At 37.4% G+C, this 22,283-nt stretch overlaps 1 protein-coding gene across 6 annotated transcripts in view; it reads right to left on the bottom strand.

Moving 5' to 3' along the window:
- Fas1 (fasciclin 1 Fas1 domain-containing) overlaps window positions 1-22,283 on the bottom strand; it is a 379,369-nt gene that overhangs the window by 53,349 nt on the left and 303,737 nt on the right. For 4 of the 6 annotated variants that reach the window (XM_018450496.1, XM_018450500.1, XM_018450498.1 and 1 more), the window contains 5 exons: window positions 17,605-17,819; window positions 14,795-14,957; window positions 13,574-13,715; window positions 13,166-13,207; window positions 5,412-7,320 (listed from right to left, as the gene is read on the bottom strand). In XM_018450496.1, the coding sequence (XP_018305998.1) occupies window positions 7,130-7,320; window positions 13,166-13,207; window positions 13,574-13,715; window positions 14,795-14,957; window positions 17,605-17,819 (753 nt within the window). In that variant the 3' untranslated portion in view covers window positions 5,412-7,129. Of the gene's footprint in view, window positions 1-5,411; window positions 7,321-13,165; window positions 13,208-13,573; window positions 13,716-14,794; window positions 14,958-17,604; window positions 17,820-22,283 lie in introns of those variants that run through there. The other 2 variants (XM_018450497.1, XM_018450501.1) reach the window with 2 other exon arrangements.

Genomic DNA, 22,283 nt, shown 5'->3' with positions numbered 1-22,283 from the left:
CCGCTTCCGGTCATCAGGAGCTTCCGGAAGCCGTCGGCACCCTGCAGGAACCGCTCCCGAAAGCCTTCAGGATCCCAGGAACTCCGGATCGTCGAGTCTTTAAATAATCGGATACGAGTGCGAAACATGTTTACAACATGCGGCTCGAAATGATCGTGCGACGACGAGGAACGTCTGCCTTCGTGAGAGACTTCTAAATGCGCGCGTGCACTTTGTGTGTGTGTGTGTGTGTGTGTGTGTGTACATGCACTAAAAAAAGAAGTGTTTAATTTTAAGATATTAAAATGTTTTATTCGTGTCTCCGTTTTTTTAAACACCTAAAGACGTTTTAGTTTTTAATTTTTTTAATACAAACATCTTTAATCCTTCTGGTCACACTGGGGTTAAAATGACCCCTTTAACCAGTAATTCTTTTTACTTCTGTTTAATTCTTGAACTAGAACTGTCAATACGGTAATCGGTTAAATGCGCTCTGGGGTCACTTTGACCCCAGAAGAAGTGTAATCACAAAGGGTTAAGTGTTTAAGAACGGAGAAAAGAATAAAACATTTTAATATCTTAAAATTAAATTTCTTCTTTTTTTAGTGTGTGCTGCATGTGGTACAGGAAAACGCGTGAACGCTAAACGTCGATGCTGGGCGTTCGCAATCGTTCTCGCCAGTGTTCTCGCGGAACAGAACAGCGGAGGAGTAATAACAGGGGTGATAAAAAAAGACGACAGCAGGGACTGTGATCGATGCCACGATTAACGTTCGTTGGCAACGACGTGTCAAGGGTTTTCTCAACGATTAACGTCTTAACGAAACGTTTCTAGGAATGTGTGAGTATCTTAGGGATTTTGATCTATAAACGCTGCCGAAATCCGAATATCCGCAGACCCATTGACGCCAAAATCATCCCCTATCTTTTATACTCTAAATATCGCGCACTTTTGAAATCTAATCGCAGATCGATTACTTTCACGAGGATCCTCAGGCATTCGGATATCCGGCAAACGATTCACGCAATTGTCTATTCACTTCTACGAGGATCACGGCTCTGGTCCTATTTGTAATCCTACAGTTAACAACTATTCGTAAGGATAGCTAAACTTAGCTGTATGTATTTGTTCGCTGTAGCTTCGCTTGCGAATTGGAAATCATAAATGCACTTCTTCGTAATCTTTCCTTTTTCTTTCTTTTTTTTTTTCGTAGGACCAATCGACCATCGTTCGCGAAATCCAGATGGGGAAAAGTAATTTGAATTTTACGTTTCAACAATATTAACCCAGGAGCAGTCATTTTTTTTATGTAAACGATCACCTGAGGTGTTTTTATACCTCAATTAAAAATTATTAACAATATATATTGTTTTTCAATTTATTGGCATTTGAGAGCATTATAGATTTATTCACACTTTTTGGAAAAAGTAAGTAGAAACCAGAGAAATATTAAACATAATCAGCACATTAACTAACTTATTATGAATATTTCCAATAATATTTAAAAAAAAGTAAAGATTTTTAATCAATATAATTTTTTTATAGCAAGTTTTCGATGGAATTGCGTATTTAAAGGTTTGTAATAATTATTACAAAAGAGAGAAAATATGTCCAAAAAGAAAGAAAACAATATCTATTTTACAACATTTCACATTTTCTCGTCGCTGAGGTTATAAAAATATCTCAGGTGACTATTCCCGGGTTAATGCAAGATTTCGTAACATACGGCGAGGTGTAAACGTTATAACTTCGCCGTATGTTACAAAAGCTTGGAATATATTCGTGAATGTGATAACGTTTATCTGTAAAACGCAACTCGTGGACGGTGGTCGATTTTTCAATAATTTATGGCCCTTTTACAATGTTAGTAACAACACCGGCGGCGTGTGCATCTTTTTCCCGTACGACGTTCTTTTCGCTCTACGAGCGTGAAGATTTTTTTTTAAGTCTCGCGTGGCAGTCCGTTTGATCTCGTCTCCCGCGTACCGACTCGAATCATCCCCCTTCGATTAATGGTAGCCCCGAACCCAGCTCACTTAGTGTCGAATGCGTGGCTGCCGAACAAGCTGAACATTAAGACACATCTACACGGAGAAATAGTTTCGCTATTTTTTTTCCTTTTTCTTAGTTCATCTAACGAGCAAACAGTATTAATTAGAGTTTATGTATATTTTATATAGGTAATAATTGTAATAATAATAATAATTCGTAAATATCAATTCATCCCAACAACAAGTTTAAGTTATCATCTGATAGTATTTTGTTTCTTTTCTCTTTCAATCTTTTATTCTCTTCTTTTTATCTACCTTTCCGTCTTTTTTTCCCCCGACTCGTTCTTCTTCGATCGATACTTTCTTCCTCATTAATATATATCTCTGTTTATTATATATATCTTTATTTGTTTTATATATATGTATAGACTGATATCAACACGTATAACATCGACGTTTTTTTCCTTGTTAAATCAAGTTCTCGCGGAGAAAGTTGTGGCTGCTCCGATTACGCGCCCGCTAATTACAATCTTTTTCTTTTTTTTTATACGTGACTAATGCAAACAAATTACCGGACCGTGTTGCGAAACTTAACAACGATCCGATCAGTCAATTGTCTTTCGTTTAGGTTTCGGCGTTTTATCAGTTGAACGTGAACCATCTTGCGCTTTTCTTACTGCATTTACTTCAGGCTCGTCCTCAAGGAGGACACGAAATTTCGAGGCTTTATCTATTACCCCCTTCGAGCTTCGAACGTGTCGAGTGTTTGTTTCTCTTTTTCACTTTAATTCGTTTGCGCTACAAGCAAGCGTAGCGCTTGCAGCAGGACTTTATTCGTGAGAGAATGTGAAATCGATTTTACCTTAGCGAAGACGGCTAAATGGAAAGCTCCGTTTGTCCTTTAATATTCATTATCCTTTAATATTCATTTCCTCGATAGATAAGCTTGCGCGAGAATACTCTACACTAAGGGAACATCCGATTAATTGACGAATAAAGTTCTGCTTCTTCTCCGCGTCTCTTTGGGTCTTGGATCGTTTCCTAGATATGCGGATATTTAAAAATTCAATAATCTATACGAGTCAAAATCCTCTCGCGATGCGTTTAAAACGGTACGTATCTGAGAAATATATTTGCATGTATCAAAGATTCTCAATATGTATCACGACCATGTGTTCGGAAAAGTGCTAACTTACCTTTTTTTTTTCGACTTTTGGCCAACGAAAGAATTAATTATCTTTTGAATCGGATCTCATTTGATTATCGGTTCTAACAATGAATTCGATTGGACGCTCTAATGTGCTTTGGTGTATATTAAAACTTTGTTGTACACTGATTTAATTTGAGTATAAAAGTGAAATGCAAAAATTTCAAATTATAAAATACATATTTTATCTAACAGTACAATAAAGTGTATCGATAATTTCGTGGTTTCTATATTTATATTAACTCTAGAACACACATCTTCCAAAAAATTCTGAAAACACATATCAAAGTTACAATAGATCTTTCAAATCCACTGTAACTTTAATAAGCTGTATTTTTTATTTAGATTTTGATTAATATTTTTAGACTCTTTTTCAATTTTGAAGCTCTGAGATTTAGGAATATATCTGCATAGATTGTAATGCCAAAAGGTTTTATATTACATTATGAAATAGAATTCTCCTTTTTCTTTTCTTCGGTGCAAGCAAAATTTCGTTTGGGTCTGGAAAACCTATGGTGTGTGTTCCAGAATTAAATATATATTTTTTTACGTTAATCTGTATACAACGGTTTTAATATGCGCACTAAGTGCGTCTAATCGATTTCATTACAAGCTTACATTAGTTTCCTTTTAGCCGCGTCTTTCGGACTTCCCTTCTGAAATGGGTCGTCACTATTGCTCGCACGCATACAGCTAAGATCTTAATGGTAAGTTCGCTACTCGACGGGCAAGGTGTGCGTACATATAATGCGTGTGCCTGTACGTGTGTCTGTAATAATGCGATGAGCGTGGAGGGAAAAGAAAGTTCATCGGGATGTAGTTATTACGATAGAACGATAGCGCGTGCCGTGCACTTAGAGTAGATATGGTCACGAAATGTCTTTCCGTTCCCGTAAAAAAATAGGCGAATCAAGAGAGATTAATAGGAATTCCTTCTGTGGACGAATTTCTTTGTTGGGAATTAATTTAGCGCCCTTTCGCGTTTTCTTAATTTAATTCTTTAACAGGTATTAAGGTATACGTTATGCAACAACCCTCTTTTCCTCTTCACTTCACTCTACAGAATGAATTCCTGTCAGTTCTTCTTTTAAAAAGTTACCGTATCCTAGATAATACGAGAAAATTAAAGGGATATTGCTTTCTGTTATAAATTTACAAAACTAAAGAAGCTAAGAGTGTCAAACGTCTTCTTTTCCTCCCCTAGCGCATCCTAAGTCAAGATACTTTATTTCCTCGCGCTTCTAGATTCGTGTAACAGCTTATAACGCACTTGTTTTTTTAGAGATCGCCGGTTTCAAGATAGGAGCGTTCTCGCTTTTTCTCTTTCCTCTTTTTTCTTCTCTACCTTTCGCTCTCCCTCTGTTAATAATTATCGTACAAAAACTCGTTTGCAAGCTCGTCCGCAAGCCCGCGTGCATGGCAGTATTCTCGGTAAGTAGACAGCGTAAATACGATATGATACATAGCAGGGTATCGTTCGGGACCGTCCCTGAGCGGCCGCGTTGGCCGTTATAACCCTTCCGTGACAACGAAAGGCTCGAAAACACGGTGTCCTAAAGGGAACAACGTTTCCTGAACGTCGAGGTTTAACAGGGGGAAGAACAGGGAGCTAAACATTCACCCCGTTCGCGTCGCTATGCGCTCGCACCCCGGGATACGTTCGCCGTATCGCCATACCGTGATGACGTTGACGTGTTTATACGCGTCTGTTTGTGTCGGTGTTCGATCCGATTTCACCATAAGGCTGCCGCGAATTGATACAACGACGCTAACTGACGACAATGATTATTAGAGCGACCGATCGACTGTGAATCTACGGAGACCTGAAGTAGAGATCCTCAAGTAAAAGCTTCTGGGCACTCAGTAGTCTGTTTATAAAACAAATACGGCAGCGTTGCAGAAGGCATAAGCCAGGAGTCTAAGTGGCCAAATTAAAGTTGATACTTTTGAATTTGAGGAAGGGAGGAGGGTAATCGAGTGGATTTATTGGACTTGTTATATTATTATATTTTTCAAATTAATTACTAGCAGGTAAATCATAAAATCCACACATATTTAATTTACTAATTTATTTTATTTTTCTTTTAAAATTTTAAACTGATCTTCGAACTGGCAAAGCTTAAATTTTTAACACTAGCCGTCTTGGATTCTCAAAAAATGTTTTTATAATTTTCTAATTCTTTCTTCTTTTCCAAAATTAATTTCTTGTGAATTATTAAGCATAGAGTTTGTTTAAGTCGTTTTAATTATTTTGTTCTTTAAGATTTAGAAGGGTCATTGGCCATCCCTGCTGCCTTTAGCTACGCTCATAGCAGAGGTATAGGCTAACCACATGAAGCTTATGGAAGTATTACTGCTATATTTGTTTCGAGTGATCAGACTCTTATTTAAGGATCTCTAACTCGAAAGTATGAGGCCCGTTCTTTTTGAACTGAACTACTTGCACGTTAATCTTTTTTTTTTCCAACATAGAGAGAAAAAGAAGAAAGACGAACTGTGCAAGAAAAGTTCAGCTAAAAAAAAACAGACTTCTTGTCTATTATGAGTTTGAGGATCCATGGATCCCGCTCGAAAAGTCGAAGAAGCGAAAATCCACATATCTAAGGATTTAAGAATCTACAGGCGTCCTGAGATTTGATAGAAATCCGATTCTCCAGGAGGATCCATGGATGCGAAAAAGAATACATAAGATCTCGAAATCGATGAATTTCGAGATGGTAAGATTCGGGATGGATTTCTTTATTCCGAAAATGCTTACTCATTCGGAATGATCGATATTGTGTCTCGGCGTTATTACTGTCGTTGATTGAAACGGGTGATCAGCATTGCGTCTAGCTTTATTACCGTCGTCACTTTGGAGGGAAAGGATTTTGGACTTTATGTTTACGATTGTATAAAATCGTACTTGTCGTATATAAAACAGTATAATTCCGCGAGGGAATGGCGAAGTCTTGTTCTAAGGGTCGTGTGGAACGTTTTGATACGTCATTAAGTTCCTATTAATTCTACAGAACAGCGCGTGGGATATGCAATTAAATGCATAATTACCGATCATCTTATTCACACAACTGTAAAATCACAATTTTTTTCTCGGTTCGTTGAGACACAAAATCAAATAATGTTTTGCCAATACGATTGTTTAGATAATAATAATGGAAAGAACGATCGATTAAAACGCCATTTTATTTGCATATTTGCGTCGCTCGCTGACAGTCGCATGATCTCAGAGGATGCAATTTCATCGTTGCCTTAATACTCGAAGTAGGTTCCTCGAAATCTCTACCTCTCCTCCGCCTCTTCACGCCCCTCCGTCTCTCAATAAATTTATTTAGATTACTTGGTACGAGATTAACCATTTATTTGGTACGATTAACGCTTCTAACCCGTAAAATTGTCCCGCTATGTCCACGGACGATTACTCAATAAATAATAGGCTATCCTGGCATTCTGAGGCCGTGCGATCGTGAGTGCTCGGTCGTCCTCGCGTCGTTCCCTCGGCGAGAGCTTTCTTCGTGCCTCCGTACGATCGCTATAAAGTAACCGATCGGACACTTTTCTTCCTGCTCCTCTTCCCCCCCTTTCACGTCTGCAGATTGGCGATCTTGTTAGAGCCACGTACGTGAACGAATCCTTGGATCTCCGGATCCCGTGAATCCCCGTCGATCCTCGGATCGTTTAAGTCCCATGGATCTCTGATCTCGCGGATTCTCGGTCACCACCGAATCTTCGGATTCCCAAGTTTTCCCCACCCTTCCCTTTCCCCTTCATTTCCCCGTGCACAATAAATGTCCTTTCGGAGAATTCGATCGAACGGGTCGATCGACCGGTCGCCTACCCGCGTTGCGTCGTCGTTGTCGCCGCCGCTCGAGGACGATAGGAGACGGCCCCCAAGGAGAATTCCTATAGACGCACCTGCTGCAGATACGAGACGATGCGACGCGATGAGGGCTTTTACAGGTGCCACTTGGCTATCAGTATCATGATTAGATGGGGTGCCAGGGTAGCCAGCGACGCGCCGCCCGTCACCCGAACGTCGCTATCCTTGAGGAACACAGAGCCGATCACGTGGATGATGCCGTTGGTGCACTCAACATCCGGACGGATGACGCGGATCTTCTTACCCTCCCACTCCACTTGGTAGCCTGAAAAGAGAGAGACTTGACGATGATCTTTGAACGAGAATCGGGGAAACCGTGTGATGCGTATAAGTGAAGCGGTACTGCGATGCAGAATACAAAGCTCTCCCCCGCCGAATCTCGAATGAAAAATTCGATGATGGGAGAATAGTCTATATAGAGATCCTAAAATAAACGTTGTGAAATGCTAAAAAGAAAAATCGATGGATTAAAAATAAAATAGAGAGAATCAACTTTCTAATAACGTTCGCTGAACTAAATTCAGTGACAGTATCTAGTGAGAAACATAAACGGCGCCATACGATCGCAAATAAAGTTTCCATCTTGCGTGCACTGAAAAAAGAGTGTCTGGTAACAACTACCATACGTTGAGTGAAATAATTTCAATCAAATGTTCGGTTAATATATAATATAATAAAAAAAATTATATTTTTCTAAATATTATATTTAGTAAGTATTACCAGACATAATAATATAACTTTAACCAAAAATAGTTTTATTTTCCTCAATATGTACTTTCCTAATTATTAACAAACTAACTGTTTATTAATAATTAGGAAAGTACATATTGAGGAAAGTAAAATTATTTTTAGTTACATTAACTAAACATTTGATTGAAACTGTTTTGCGTCTACAATATGTGGAGTAGGCTTGGTGTAAAAAGCAACAGTAAGAAATTGAATTAATCACAGTCGATCATAGTTCTCACATTCGACTGTGATTGATCAATTTCTTATTCTTATACCAAGCTTACTTCATATGTGTTTCACTCAATATTTAGCTATTATCAAACTTTTTTCAGTATGTTATCGTCGCTGTATTTCGACGAATACGGAAGTAACACTTTTGTTGTTCTTCCAACACCACCTTGTATGTTTAAGCATTTTCGCCTCGCTTAACGAAGAATCTACTGAACTCAATCTTTTTCTCGCTCTCCTCTGGTGGGTCTTCGCAGGATTGTAAAACAGAACGGTAAAAGCGACGGTCGCGAGCTTGGAAACGCCTCGGAAATTTGCTCATAGGCGAGAGCGAATAACCGGGAGAGCACGTAGCAATTAGCGCCGGGGGTAATCAAGGAATTTGCATTTAAATGGTGGTCGAAAGGTGCATAATAAATCGCCCTGCGGTTCCGGCACATAATGGCGCGCGCATTCGTTTCCGGCTTCCGCGTTCGAGAGGTGCTCGAGAGGCGACATATTTTTCGCAAAACGGCGAGTCACTGCTGCGAGTTTCATTTTCGATAATGCGGAAAAATCCCAGCGCTCGGTGATATTCATCATACTTTGGCGTCAAAACGCGGGAACGTGAAAGGGACTGTTTAGGGGATGGGGGTTGCGTTGCATCCGCTTGAGAGTTTCCTGGACTTTACGCGACGCGACGGAAGTTGGACTCGCTGCATCTCGCGACAACACATACGGAAACGAAGTCCCTTTTCGAGCAGTTTATTTGCGTTGAACTACCGCGAAAAATACGTACCACATAGAAAGATGATTTTGCCAAAAATATTTAAAAATTTAAATATAGATCTGATCTAGATACAAATCTCTCTGATCTAGTTGAAAAAAAATCGACAAATGAAATCCGAGTTGAAAGACGAGAATTAACTCTTTCATTGCGTTCAAAATCTCTAGCTGAAGTTTTATTTTATAGAAGAATGGAAAATAATTTCATGGGATCATTAAAATAATTATATAGGAAATGCAAACATATTCCTGGTGGAAAAATTTCGCTGAAATTATTTCACGTTTTGGAACACTTTAAAAAAAAATTTCAGTTTAATTTCAACAATTTTTAACTAAAAAATTCATCTTCAACAAAATTTCAGAAAGATTTCAACAAAATTTCAATTCAATTACAGCAATTTTTCAGTATTAGCTGAAAATTTCACTTTCAATGAAATTTCAACAAATTTTCAGTAATTTCACTGAAATGTTCCAAAATATAAAATAATTTCAGCAAAATTGTTTCACCAAGAAATGAACAATGCTATAAAAAGTTTTGACATTTTAGGTACATAATTATTTTGATAATCCAATAAAATTTTTAATCTGTATCTACCTAAACTTTTTAGATATTTCAACAAAAACCTGTGCAGAATAGCCGAGACGATTGTTACCCGTTATTTGTTATCTGAATATTTCCAAGAGTTTTCAATTTAAATCAAGCGAAATATTACAAGCACTTTTACATTTGGATCGTTTCGATTAGCAGATGGCTTCATTAATATTCGGATGCCATTTTGTTTCTCCCGTAGGTGAATTTGTTGAAACAACACGCGATCGAATCAACCGGGAAAGTAATTAGTATCGACCCCCGCATAACAAATTACTGTCGCTTTAATGTTAATACAATGGCGGGCAGCTGGCTTTCGACCGTTTAATGTATAGAACGCGGCTAGATATTAAGGGATTAATATCTCTATGCATATATATAGTCTAAACGATTGTGCGAATCATTTTCTCTTTTATAGAACAGCTAACGTTTCTCAGATCGAGTAGAATTTTATGTTCTAGCTACCGGACGATTTCTCCGTAAGATTCCGTACATTCTTCGAAGTTCCTTACCCTTATTATCACGTGTCGTACGTTTACGCACGCAAAGGTCATACGGTAAATAGTAATCGCGAAACGACGAGGAGGGGCGATTCCTCGTTTTGCGACAAAGGTAATGATATCCTATTGCTGTTGTTGTCGCAATTAATTTACGCGCAACAATGGCGTTCTGCTCGTCGTAATTAATTCCACCGTTTACAATGAGTATTGTTGCCCTCGCCGCAATTAATACGCTTTTGTTTCTCGCGCACCCGCGCGCGCTTCGCTCACTCCGCGTTGTCGCTTTCCACCCCCTCTTTCTCACCCCTCTTTTATATATCCCGTCGTTTTCTTTTTATCTCGATTCAGTGATTTTTGACTCCACACTAAGTTCCCCTGGGGTCCCGGTTGCAACTGTAACGAAAATTGTGGCGTGAATGCGTCCCGCAGGGACGAGAGTCCCGGTCTAATTGATCGTGAAAATCGGGACGATTTTGATTTTCCAGGCCGTCCATTGTGGGCGCGTGGTATTATTTGTATCCCTTGTATTATTTAACAGGGGTTCGATCGTGGTAAAACAGAGACTCTCAAGCATTCACCTAGAGGAAAGTTTCTTTGATTTAAAGAAATTTTTCTTTGCTATTTACGCACAGAGAGAAAGGTTTCTTTGGATTTAGTATTCCTATTTATTTGACTAAAATCTGTTTTATTGAAACAACATATGCTTGTACGAAATATTATTTGTTTGAATAAAAATTTTATAAGTTGTTTCATTCGAGAAACCTCTATTGTTTGACAGAAATAATATTATTGACAGAAGTAATATCTTTCAATTAAATAATTTATTATTTGGTTACAATGAATACAAACAATGAAACAAATTATTTGTTTGAAAATGGCAAAATATATTGATAGAGGTTATGATAGAGGTCCGTGCAAATAATTGCCTTCTTAGAACATTATATTTTTTTGGCCAAAATTACGAAAACAATGACTTATACATTTAACAACAGGATTAAACGAACAGCACTATATGCTATATCAATTATGTTTGTGCAGTCCCAAGCAGCAAAGCATTTTGACAAAATCAAAGTCAGATTGCCCTAATTAAGTGAAAAATTACCAATTCTCGACATAAAAAAATGTCTTAAAGGTTAAACATCGTTTGAAGTCTTGTACATAGGTCGAAAATTAGTTTAAACCTACGAAATGCTTTCAAAGTTCAGTGACTTTAAGTTACACATTAGCTTATAAATGACCAAATTTTTATCAAACATGCACCTTCAAAGTCGATTCAACTTATAAGTCAAAATTAGAACCTCGTCTGAAGGAAATGTGACCTGGTTGTATTACCTAATTTCAACCTCGTAGGCGATATGACTTACTATGTCAGAATTGAAATCAAATAAAAAAAATGACGTTCAAATCAAAGAAATTTTTTCTTTAACCGTATTAGTAAAGAAACATTTCTTGGAATCGAAGAAACCTTTCTTTGGGTGCAGAAGTAACGAGGGAGACTTTCAAAATGAAAGATTCATACCAAATATCGCAGTTCGAGAAAGTCTGCAATGTACATCAGATGCAATGTATAATTCAACTGCGATGCAATATTTCAAATAATACAAAATAATTAAACGAAGCATCGACGGCTGGTCACTAATCTCCGTGCGAACGAGGTCTACGCAGTACGCGCCGAGCGAAGTTCGTTTCGAAGGGGTATTGTTTTTTCCCCGCGTTAGATCCTTCGTATGCGTAAGCGTATAAGCGTCAGCGTAAGCGCACAAGCTCGGCGTATGATCATACAGAAAACAAATTAGAATCGTTGCACGAAAGGCAGCATCCAAGGATCTAAAGATACCAAGATTTAGCGAACGTAAGATTTTCAGGATCCACGGTTCTTGGGATGCCGAGTCCTCTCCCGTTCTCTCACGCGGATGTTTTTCAAAGCGCCTTATATTTAATTGAAACTACAGTTCTACATAAAATTATCGAATTTAACCCTGGAATGCAATTCATATTTTTTTTGCATTAACTGAAAATTCATTCATATAATTGAAATTTTTTTAAACTTTTTTATATCTACTTTATAGATTGAAAGGTGAATAAGATTAAAATAATTGAACTAATACTGTTTAATGTAAGAAAGAAATTTTAATATTAAACAATCTTATTATCCTTTGTGAATAAGTAATTCCATTTGAGAGTATCCCTTTTTGTTGTGTAAACTGCTCGTTCTATTTTTATAAAACTTAGCCTATAAGATGATTTAATATTGCTTTATTCGAATCTGAGATTAAAAATAATGCATTCAATATGGCGGATAGAATTTAAAAAATAATTTAATTATCATAAAATTCGCTTCTAAAGAATTTTTAATTGCGAAATAATATCAAGTTTCGAGTTTTGTTTACAGTATGCGCCAAAAAAAATGCGACTCTCTTTTAATCACTATTATATTTGCTGAGTGTGACACAGTAACGCAGTGATTGCAATTAAAGAAAATCATATCGAATAAATATTTGGTAGGACAAAATATTTGTGTTATAATCCAATTTGTCCCCGTCCACTCACTTTATTTAATTAAACCGACAACTGAAGTGTTAATTGTGAGAGTCGCACTTTTTTTGGCGCATACTGTATTTGAAGCTCATCAGTGATACAAACAGTTAATATTTATTTCTTAACTGATTTCCAATGATTGTGAGCCTCTGATACTAGATTCTTTATCATTAAAGGTTAACAAATTTTTGAAACTTGATATATGTATTTTCAAACTACATTCAAACTCAAAGAACTTAATTTTACGATTATTCTTTTGTAATTTGAATTCTGAGGCTAGAATTGAATTCGGCGACTTCACAAACTTGGAAGTCACACAAGATCTTCTTTAAGTTTTTTTGTTTAAGAAAGCTCCCGTCTTCAAAGGGTTAAATGTTACTTGAAACTATCAAAAAATTTTAATAAAACAAAAACTCTACTAAAAAATTCACCCACAATAATATTCTAGGGTTAAATGTTAAGAATATGGAATTCCGATATCATCAAATATCGCACATTCGAATTTACGCAATTTATGCATCCCAAAGTCCACAGATCCGGCAATTAGAAAACGAACTTCGCCGGGGCGGGAGTTACGCACGAGTTTCATCCTCCCGCGCGCACAGACGTAACACGGCATGTACGCGCGAGTGCGTAACGCGGTGCGTAAGAAGGGTGCACTCCTTCGGTAGTCGCAATTAGTTAATTGTGCTGCTCGTACAAAGTGAAAGCGCTCGTGTCGTCGCTCGTCGGCGACGTTTAAACACACTTAGCTCACTCACCGGATGTTTCTGGACGGATTGCGTTTTCGTCGTACCTCTCATCTACATGTAATCAGACAGCACCAGGTTTGAGAGTGTCGGTGACAGGCGCGGGGACGCGGCATCTTCGTGACGGTTTTCCGCGTCTCGCTCGCGAGAACAATCGCGAGCACGTCGCAAGACAAGATATTCGAGCTATCGCTCTAGATATCTAATGTTCAAGCAACGCGTTTGTGTCACCGAGGAAACTATGTCCCTGTGCTTCTCTAACGTATCCCGAATTCGCGCGTCTAGATTACGCTCGCGCGAATACGAGACTTCGCGTCGTCTTCCGCGTCAGACGAATGAAATTTTTGCGAAACTTCTGACTGCCTAAGTTGACATTGAGATGCACGATAGATAGTATCGTTTTGAAACTTATCTACTCACTTTCGCTGTGCTCCTTGATGCGAAGCTTTAGAGTGTCCCTGGCCGCTGGAAGGTAGATGGTGTCGTTGCTTATCTCTTTCAGCTTCGCCATCGTGTACGCCTGGTCCGCTATTATGAGATGTCGCTCCAATATCTGCTTCGTCTGTAAACGAATTATATATACTTTTGCAGTTGGACGCACATTGAGATCTTCTTGGACAGCTGACTCCTCGTGCACTCGTGCTATTGTACATTCGAAAAGATAATAGAAATCTAAAGGATTTCGTACTAATCATAAGAAAAAAGTAGTTTTAGTCTAGTAAATTGGCTGAAATTATATTTTATAGTTTATGAAATAACATTAAGTTTTCAGTTTTGCTGATCAAGTCTCCATATAAACATAACCATCAAAGGATAGATTTTGCTGTAGCACTATTTGGAAGCTGCTATTTTTAATCGAATCGAACTGAAAAGTACCTCTATCTATTAAATTATTTATTTTTAGTAACTGTACTTTAATACTTTTTATGCATATAATAATAAGATAAATCAATCGATATAAAAAATGCATACACTCTAAAAAGTGTCGGTGTCGATCCACCCCTGATGTGGATTTAACGTCATGGGTGTGTAGATTTAAAATCCATGGTGTTAAATCCACACTATATTGGTGTTAATTTAACACCAACACGATGAGAATTATATAGACACCGCATGGTGTTAAGCTCACACCACTATTTTTTACAGTGTAGTTGTTTTAAAAAAAATTATGCAATTTGCAATATGCAACTACATATTCTTTTGAAAAACAATTATGTGTTTTCTTTACACTAATCGATCTTATTTTTTTGTGCACAAAAGTATTTAGATACAGTTACTAACAAATGAATAGTTTGATAGATAAAGGTACTTTTTTTAGTTCCATTAGAAAATAACAACTTCTAAATGGCGTTATAGTAAAATCTGACAATCTTCGATGGTTGTGTTTATGAAGGTTTTAGAACATCTATAAAAAATATTACAGTTTTTCAGTCAATTTGACTGAAGCCACTTTTTCCATATGATTAGTACAGGGTCCTTTCGTCTGTGACCTCGAAGATTCGAAAGTAAAAAGGTACAACCATTTAAAAATTTAACGATCCAATAAAGCAAGAAGATTAAGAGATGCCCAGCTCTGACAGCAATAATCTCGGATATAAAAGTTTAAGATGCAGTACGCGCGCATCTGGGAAGTTTACTCACGTGATAACTAAACTCGGGCATGAAGAGCTTCTTAGTAGTTGATGGATAGTTATTCGCCGCGTCTTTCCAGGCGTAATCGTACGGGGCGAAGTACGTGAATCGTTTCGTCGTATCGTTCAACTGATCATTGAATCCACGTCGCTGACCCAGCAAATAGGTCGAGCTGAAAAAGACAGGGAGGAATATCGACGATCAATTTCATGTCGATGAAACGCCGACTTCACGGGGCGGTGTTTTAAGGATGGAGGTTTGTAAATAACACCTCTCATAATGCCTCATCCGCGTTGCTTAAATCGTTTTAATTGAATCAGGAGCGTGCGAGTTAAGCACAGCGCGAAAATTTTTTAGTGGTGAGAGATTGCGAAAGTACACCATGGAAACAACGCGATGTTTACTCTATTCTCGCTTTTCTGGGCGTTCTCATCTTCCCGCTGCCTCTTACGGGATTTAATCCGCCCTCTACCACGGGAGTTGATCTCTCCGCTCTTTATAAAGCCGCCGAGCCCGTCCGTCGTATCTCTCGAGTCTGCGGAGAACTCCATGCGAGAACCCGTCCACGGGTTATCAATTATAATTTTAAATTAGGAGATAATCCGCTTTCTTCACGCGGAAAGCCGCCGGCGGTATGATGAGGCACGATTGTTGGCCGGTTATTTGGATCAGCGTACATAAACAATCTCCCATCAGAAAATGCTCAGTTGTTGTATCATACAAGGATCCTATCACAATTGTGTGGAACCGATTCGATTCTTGAAATATGTTGTTAAATAAAAAATCCAAGAGCCACGTATTTTTTATATCGATCCAATTTGAGATTTAAGCGGCGAAACAATTACATTTAAAAACTTATAGTAATAGGAATAGAGGTATTTTTAAAATATTAGATTTAAAAAAATTTAAATACACATGATATATAAAAAATTATAAAAGTTTTGTTTACAACATTTTTATATATATATCTCACTGTTTCGTTGATAATTGATTTGAATCAAATATAAGTCTCAGATTTGAGAGGTTATTTTACCCTTTAAATCTTAAATTTAGCCGATATAAAAAAATACGTGCACAATAAAAAATATTTGTGTTGAAAATGATTCACTCAAGTCCTCGTTAAAATCTTGCGTTGAATTTTTTAATATACTTATTCAAGTGCTAATTTAACATAATATAATTATGTTATTTAAATAGTTTGTGTTAAATTAATATTCAACATTTTTTGTCAAAATAATACAATTCATGAATAAGTAAACAAATAACATAAAAATAATGTATTTCAAAATTTAAATTCTAATATGAATGAATAAAATATGCGTTAATTTAACATATTATAAATGCTAATTTTACTGAAAAAAATTCCACGGTTTGTTTACAAACTGCGTTAGTATTATCTTTTTTGTGTTTATCTTCTTAAATAATATTTGCGTTACCTTTTAATACATTCATTATATATATATAATGTGTCAAAATTAATTTAAATTTTCCAACAGTGCGTCTCTTAGACACTGTGTGACTTTTGTATTTAACATCTATCAAGGAGAATCGAATTAATTCGGGACAGTTGTGATAAGCTTCTTGTTAGACCTTATAGACCCTAAACTCTGAAATGAATCGCAAAACGTCAAATATACTATAGGAATTTACGTCAACAAATCTGTTAATTGTTGAAAATGAATTCTTGGGATCATATCTATGAATGCTTTAGGACGTGCACTTTTTGGATTCCGTAGGCTCTACAAATTTCGATACCTTAATGCCTTAACCTCAGACTAATCGTTTCCGGAAGTTCACGAATCCGGAAGTTCACGAATCTCGAGGTTCTCCTAATCTTCCGGATTCTAGGACGCCGGAGTTAAACGGGGCGAGTCTAGATGCGCCGAGAGTTCGTATTCCGAGCCCGGTATGTTTTAGCCGAGTAATCTCGCCGAGTGAGTTTATTTGCTTTTTGCGCGGTGCTTCGAGTGCCGACCGTTAAATTGAACAAGGAAGGAATATCGGCGCGTGGAGGGACACGCCCGGCTACGAATTTAATAGGTACGACGTGGAACTATACAATTCCAGGCGTAAGACTTCTGCACGGTTATAGTTTTTTACGTCGACGACATCGGCGGGGTCGACGGGGTCCGCGGTAATTGGAATGGGGATTTGTTGCGTTATTTTAATTAAATTCGAACGAGAGCGAGAGGAAGCGGAGGGAGCGAGACGGGGTTGAGCGAGTCGTGCGGAAGAAAGGTTCGCGAAGTCACGCGCGGATAAGATTCTCTTTCAGAAATGGATAAGGCGTAGCGGTGATGGTGCGTCTTGCGAAGATCGTATCTATACGTGGGTGGAGGCTCGCACGTGTTCGCGTGACCGACCCACGTGTATCCAAGGACGTGCGCGGGAGCCGTTTTCGCAATTACCGAGATAGAGATATTTTTCTCGCGAGGGACGAAACGGCCGGTATATCATTTCGTCGTGAGAACAGAAAATCGGAATCCTGTATTTTATTCTCCCGCGGAAGGAGGGAATACGAAATGGAGTGGAAATTCCGGACGCCTCGGCGCAACGATTTACATAATTCCTGTTCACATTACTCTGGAACGTAAAATTAAAGATTTAAATACAACGAAAACGTGAACTCGTAAAATTAAACGGAATTGCAAGTTGACTCTATTGGGTAATGGATGTCTCTTATGCGCCCGTCTGCTTTTCGTGTTTTTTAAAATGCCATTGGTGCGACGCTCGAGATCCTTCATAAAACCAGAGAGTCGATGATCCGGGTCACTTTGCATAAAGATGAATAAAGATGAAGAAGAAGGTAAGGGACTCACTTGAGCATCGGATCAGTCCTGAGTTTGTCGAGCACGGTGGTGTAGGGCACCCCGAGAAGCCTGTCGATTATGTGGATAATCCCATTGGTGGCGGCGATGTTGGCGGTGATGATGGTGGCGTTCACGCCACCGCCTTCCACAGTGACGGTCTGGTTCTCCATCGGTCCTTGCACCACGTTGAAGTAGAGCTTCTTCTTTTCAGCGGCGGTCGCCACCTGCAAAAATCCGAGCGGAACTCTATGAACGAAATGTTCGCGGCGCTTTAATAAGAATTGTATCATACATTGAAACTGCGTCAAAGAGCAAAGAAGTGAGATAGATAGGTAGATAGATAGATGAAGGCTTTTATTAATATTGTAGGGCAAGTTTTCTAAAAACAAAAAGTGATCAAAAAAGAAAATGGAGGTGTAAAAAAGGAGAATGAAAACACTGTAAAAAATGTTTAAAATGTTTACGTTTTGAAACATTTTTTGCAAAACAAACGTTAAAAGATGTTTCAATTTTAAACGTTTTAGTGTTTTAAATCCAAACACATAATGTTTGGTTTATTCAAAAAGTTTAAAACTTAAACATATTTAAGTGTTTAAAAACGGAGACAAGAATAAAGCATTTTAAAATATTAAATTAAACACTTTTTTTAAAGTAAAGAAAGTAAAATGATATCAAAATAATAATGCAGAATAATACAAGATAAAAAATAAAAAATACAAAAATATAATAAAGGTCAAAAATGTGAACAAAAAATTGAAAACGTAGCAGAAAAAGTTTACAACGGGCACTTTTTTCAACCAATGTAAATTAACTTTAATCTCGATTGAACTTACATCTTCTTTTAATTTTTAGAACTAAAAAAAATGAAAATAAATTGAACCGAGATTAGAATTAATCCATATTAGTAGAAACGATCAAGGTAAAGAGAGATAAGAGAGAACAGATAAAAAGACGTAGCTGTCTTCACGCACAAAAAAAAAGATGCACACACAAAAGAAGATGCCAAACGCTGCACAGTGAATTCTTCGAAGACACTCTCATCCCTCAAATCGGACTGCTTTAATGAATAATCCGTCGAATGGACCAAAACGATTTTAATTCATGTAATCTCTCGACAATTTATACAATTAAAAAAAAAATATTTCACGCGAACGATGAACAAGAAGCGAGCCGCAAAGCGGAAATTCGAGCGTAAAGATCTGTTCGAGAGGATCTTTGTGCCTGTAACGTTTTCGAAGAATTACATATAAGTTGATTTCGTGCACAAACAGGAGCCATCACACAGCGCACACATTTAGATTCGCAGAGAGGAGTCGAGAATTAAAAGTTATGCGCGTTTCTCCGTACATAGAGATACATTCACAAGTCAGAGAAAGGTTTCTTTGATTCAAAGAAATATTTCTTTGCTATACGATTAAAGAAAAAATTTCTTTGATTTGAATGTCATTTCTTTGATTTGACATAATTTTTTTAAATCAAATAAATTTTTTTATTTGATTTCAATAATGTTTAAATCAAAGAAATATGACGTTCAAATCGAAAAAATTTTTTCTTTAACCGTATAGTAAAGAAACATTTTTTTTTAAATTGAAGAAACCTTTCTCTGGGATGTAGACTGAAGAAGCGAAATTCGAGACGCCAAGCAATTAGAAGTATAAAGTTCCGTGTGGAGTTTCGTGCACGCAATTGCGGTACAACGGGACACTAATAAATATCGATAGGGAAGTCAGGAATCCACGACGAGAAAAGTTTGCAAAGATCAGCGAGTCATGCCTCAGGTTAGATTTTTTACGTATTGCGATTATTACGTTGCCACATTATTTTTGGCAGCACATTTGGAAGCACATCTAATTATCTTCGTTTGATGGAAAAGGTTCCCATAATCGTTGCAGGACAAAGCCCATGAACCAAAGTTATGTCTTTGAGGCTCACGTGAAAAATGATACGATCCGCGCTTTGTAAAAGTAAACGTGTTTATTATACCGCAATTACGATGTCAAAGGGAAGCCATCAGCGCGACAATCTTCGGATGAAAATCGCGCAATCGCGAGGCACGAAACGTTCCCTGGAGCACTTCCGAGTCCGCTTTCTTGGAGCGGACACGTAATTTGATCTTAAAAGACAGCGACGGGATTCTAGGCGAGGCGAAACGAATCTCTTTCGATCCACCGGATTATCCGGACGATGCGGCGTACGTTGTGCTTCAGCCGGCAGTGCGAGTCTTTAACTTGCAAATATCGTCCGGATTGCAAATCGACACCCTCCTTTCCGACTTGTTCTCCTCGCTCCCTCTTGGCCTTTGCAATGTCTCTTTCTCTCTCTTCTCATTCGCTCCTCAGTCGTTGATGTCGGGATGGAAAAGCTTGGTATGGAGAGCGCCAAGAGGCAACGATCCCTTTTCCGGATGATCCAGTTCTCATGAATTTCCCGGCGTGCACTCAGAGCCACTTCCGGTTACTTTCCTGACGTTCATCCGCTAGAGATCCACCGTTGAGAAACCAAGGAAACTGGGATGTACGGGGTGTTTAAAAAAAAAAGAGGTATCCGGAAGCACTTTTTTGAAATTAGAGTGAGCGAATTAGGAGTTACTATTTGTGTATAAGGAATCTTACACTGTTAGACATCGAAGGAGTACTGGTAATTCAATCCTTGAGTTAAACAACATTTTGTTATTTTTAATTTCCATGTATGCCAAAATTTAAATCATCAATCCATTTTTGTGATTAGTTTCAAAATAAACAACATCCATATTAATGTGTATGCTTATTAAATAATAAACTAAATTTGAGTCAAATTTAATATATTTTCTTAAGTTAAATTCACTGTTCAAAATGTCATGAAATTTAAGTTACACAAATTAAATTCAATTTTATGACACTAAATTAAATTTAATGTATCTGCAACTGAAAAGTATTTGTGTACACGTACATGAAATTTAGTGTACTTTTCATAAAATTTTACGAAGTTTAGTACATTTTTTATTAAATTTTATGTAGATTTGCATGAAATTTAATATAAGTATACGTTAAATTTAAGTTATAACTTCATTTTTATTGACAACATTAAATATTTTTAATGTATCTGCTTGAAATTTGTTTCCATTACATGTAACGGAAGCAAATTTCTTTTTTTTTAACAGTGTTGTTTAACTCGATTGTTTTAATTAAATTAATGACATATTTAGCAGGCGACATATAGAAATGCTAAAAAATAACTCAAATTGAATATAATTTGACATTACGATTTAATTTAACGGTGTAAAGATTTAAGTTTAGATAATAACTTATTTAGCTAATGGATTTTAGTTAGCCATTTAATTATAAGATGTGGATGAATGTATGAGGTTAAGAGAAACCATAAAATCTTTTTTTGTGCACCATAGCTAATAAATTTGATTCTCCTCTTATATGAACAGGAATATCTCTTAAGGAATATCTTTATATTCTGCGAGTTCTCTACGAGCTGTGTCCTTATATGTCATCATTGCTGCATTTTAGAAGCGACCTTAAAAAAGTTTTTGGATCCTTGCAAAGATAGATTTCGACAAAAATATCATCAGAGAGAATAAATATCATGTCATTTCTCAATTAAAAATTCTGTCGGTTTATTAAGATTCCGATGGCATAAATGTAACACGCATTAAAATTTCGTTTATCCCTCGCCGTTTTGGTAGAAATGTCATGAATGAATAAAATGTTTTGCCGTACATGACGGATTTTAGCGTTTTAAGTTGCTTTCCACTTTAAGGTGAGACGCTTTTAATTTTATCAAGGCGTAAGAATGGAACTTTTAAGCATTCATGCGATCGTTCTTGATAAGCGCTCGCCACTTTCGATATGCCTACGCAATTAATTTTTTATCCGCGGCCATTCGACCTTTCGATGCTCGCTGTTATCAATTACTGCGCGTAAAACTGCAGCGGAACTTTTATTTACGTGGAAAATGACATTGAGTTAATTAATTATGAATGTAAGGTCATTAGGAAATAAATCGTACTATTGAAGTGGAAAAACAAAAGCGCGCGCGCGAACTTGACAAAGGAGATTGAGATTGATTTATCTACCTCTGTTTAGACTTTGTTTGAAATCCACGCAAAATTTATATATGTATTTTATCAATACCGGGTGAATCAAAGTCAACTTCGCGAGCTAGACTTATCAGGAAATCTGATTTAATCGGACTACTCGTATAATTAAAACATTCGGAAATATTTAGAACAAAATGAAAATCTAAAGAGACTAGACTTCTGTAATAATATTTTAAGTAAGATCTCCATAAGAAATGGTTTAAACCTCTTATTTAAATCTTAGATATTTCAGGTGAAGTTACAGACCTCGTCTTATCGAGGAAGAAGAGAAAGAGGGAGGTAATGTTTGAACTGATGAACTTTAAATAACGCATACCTAAAATATAAATGGAACGGGAGGAACGCGAATGGGGAGGGACAGAGGAGAGTACTTTCTCGGTGGTATCGCGAATAAAATTGAATTTTACGTCGCGGTCCAACCCGACACGTTTCGCGGCACCTCCTCTGCCGGGAGTGCTTTATCATTTCATCAGCGTACGAGTGGCTCCTCCGAGGTGTGGTGGTACGAAGCCATGAAAGCGGTGTAAAACATATCTCGGCAATAAATTAGTGCGCGGGCATACGGGAGTGCGTGCGCTATTTAATGCAAATCGGACCGAAT

Source organism: Mycetomoellerius zeteki, unplaced genomic scaffold (assembly GCF_001594055.1).
Source record: "Mycetomoellerius zeteki isolate Tzet28-1 unplaced genomic scaffold, Tzet1.0 scaffold285, whole genome shotgun sequence".
NCBI lineage: Eukaryota > Metazoa > Arthropoda > Insecta > Hymenoptera > Formicidae > Mycetomoellerius > Mycetomoellerius zeteki.
This window is presented reverse-complemented; position numbering and strand designations above follow the sequence as displayed.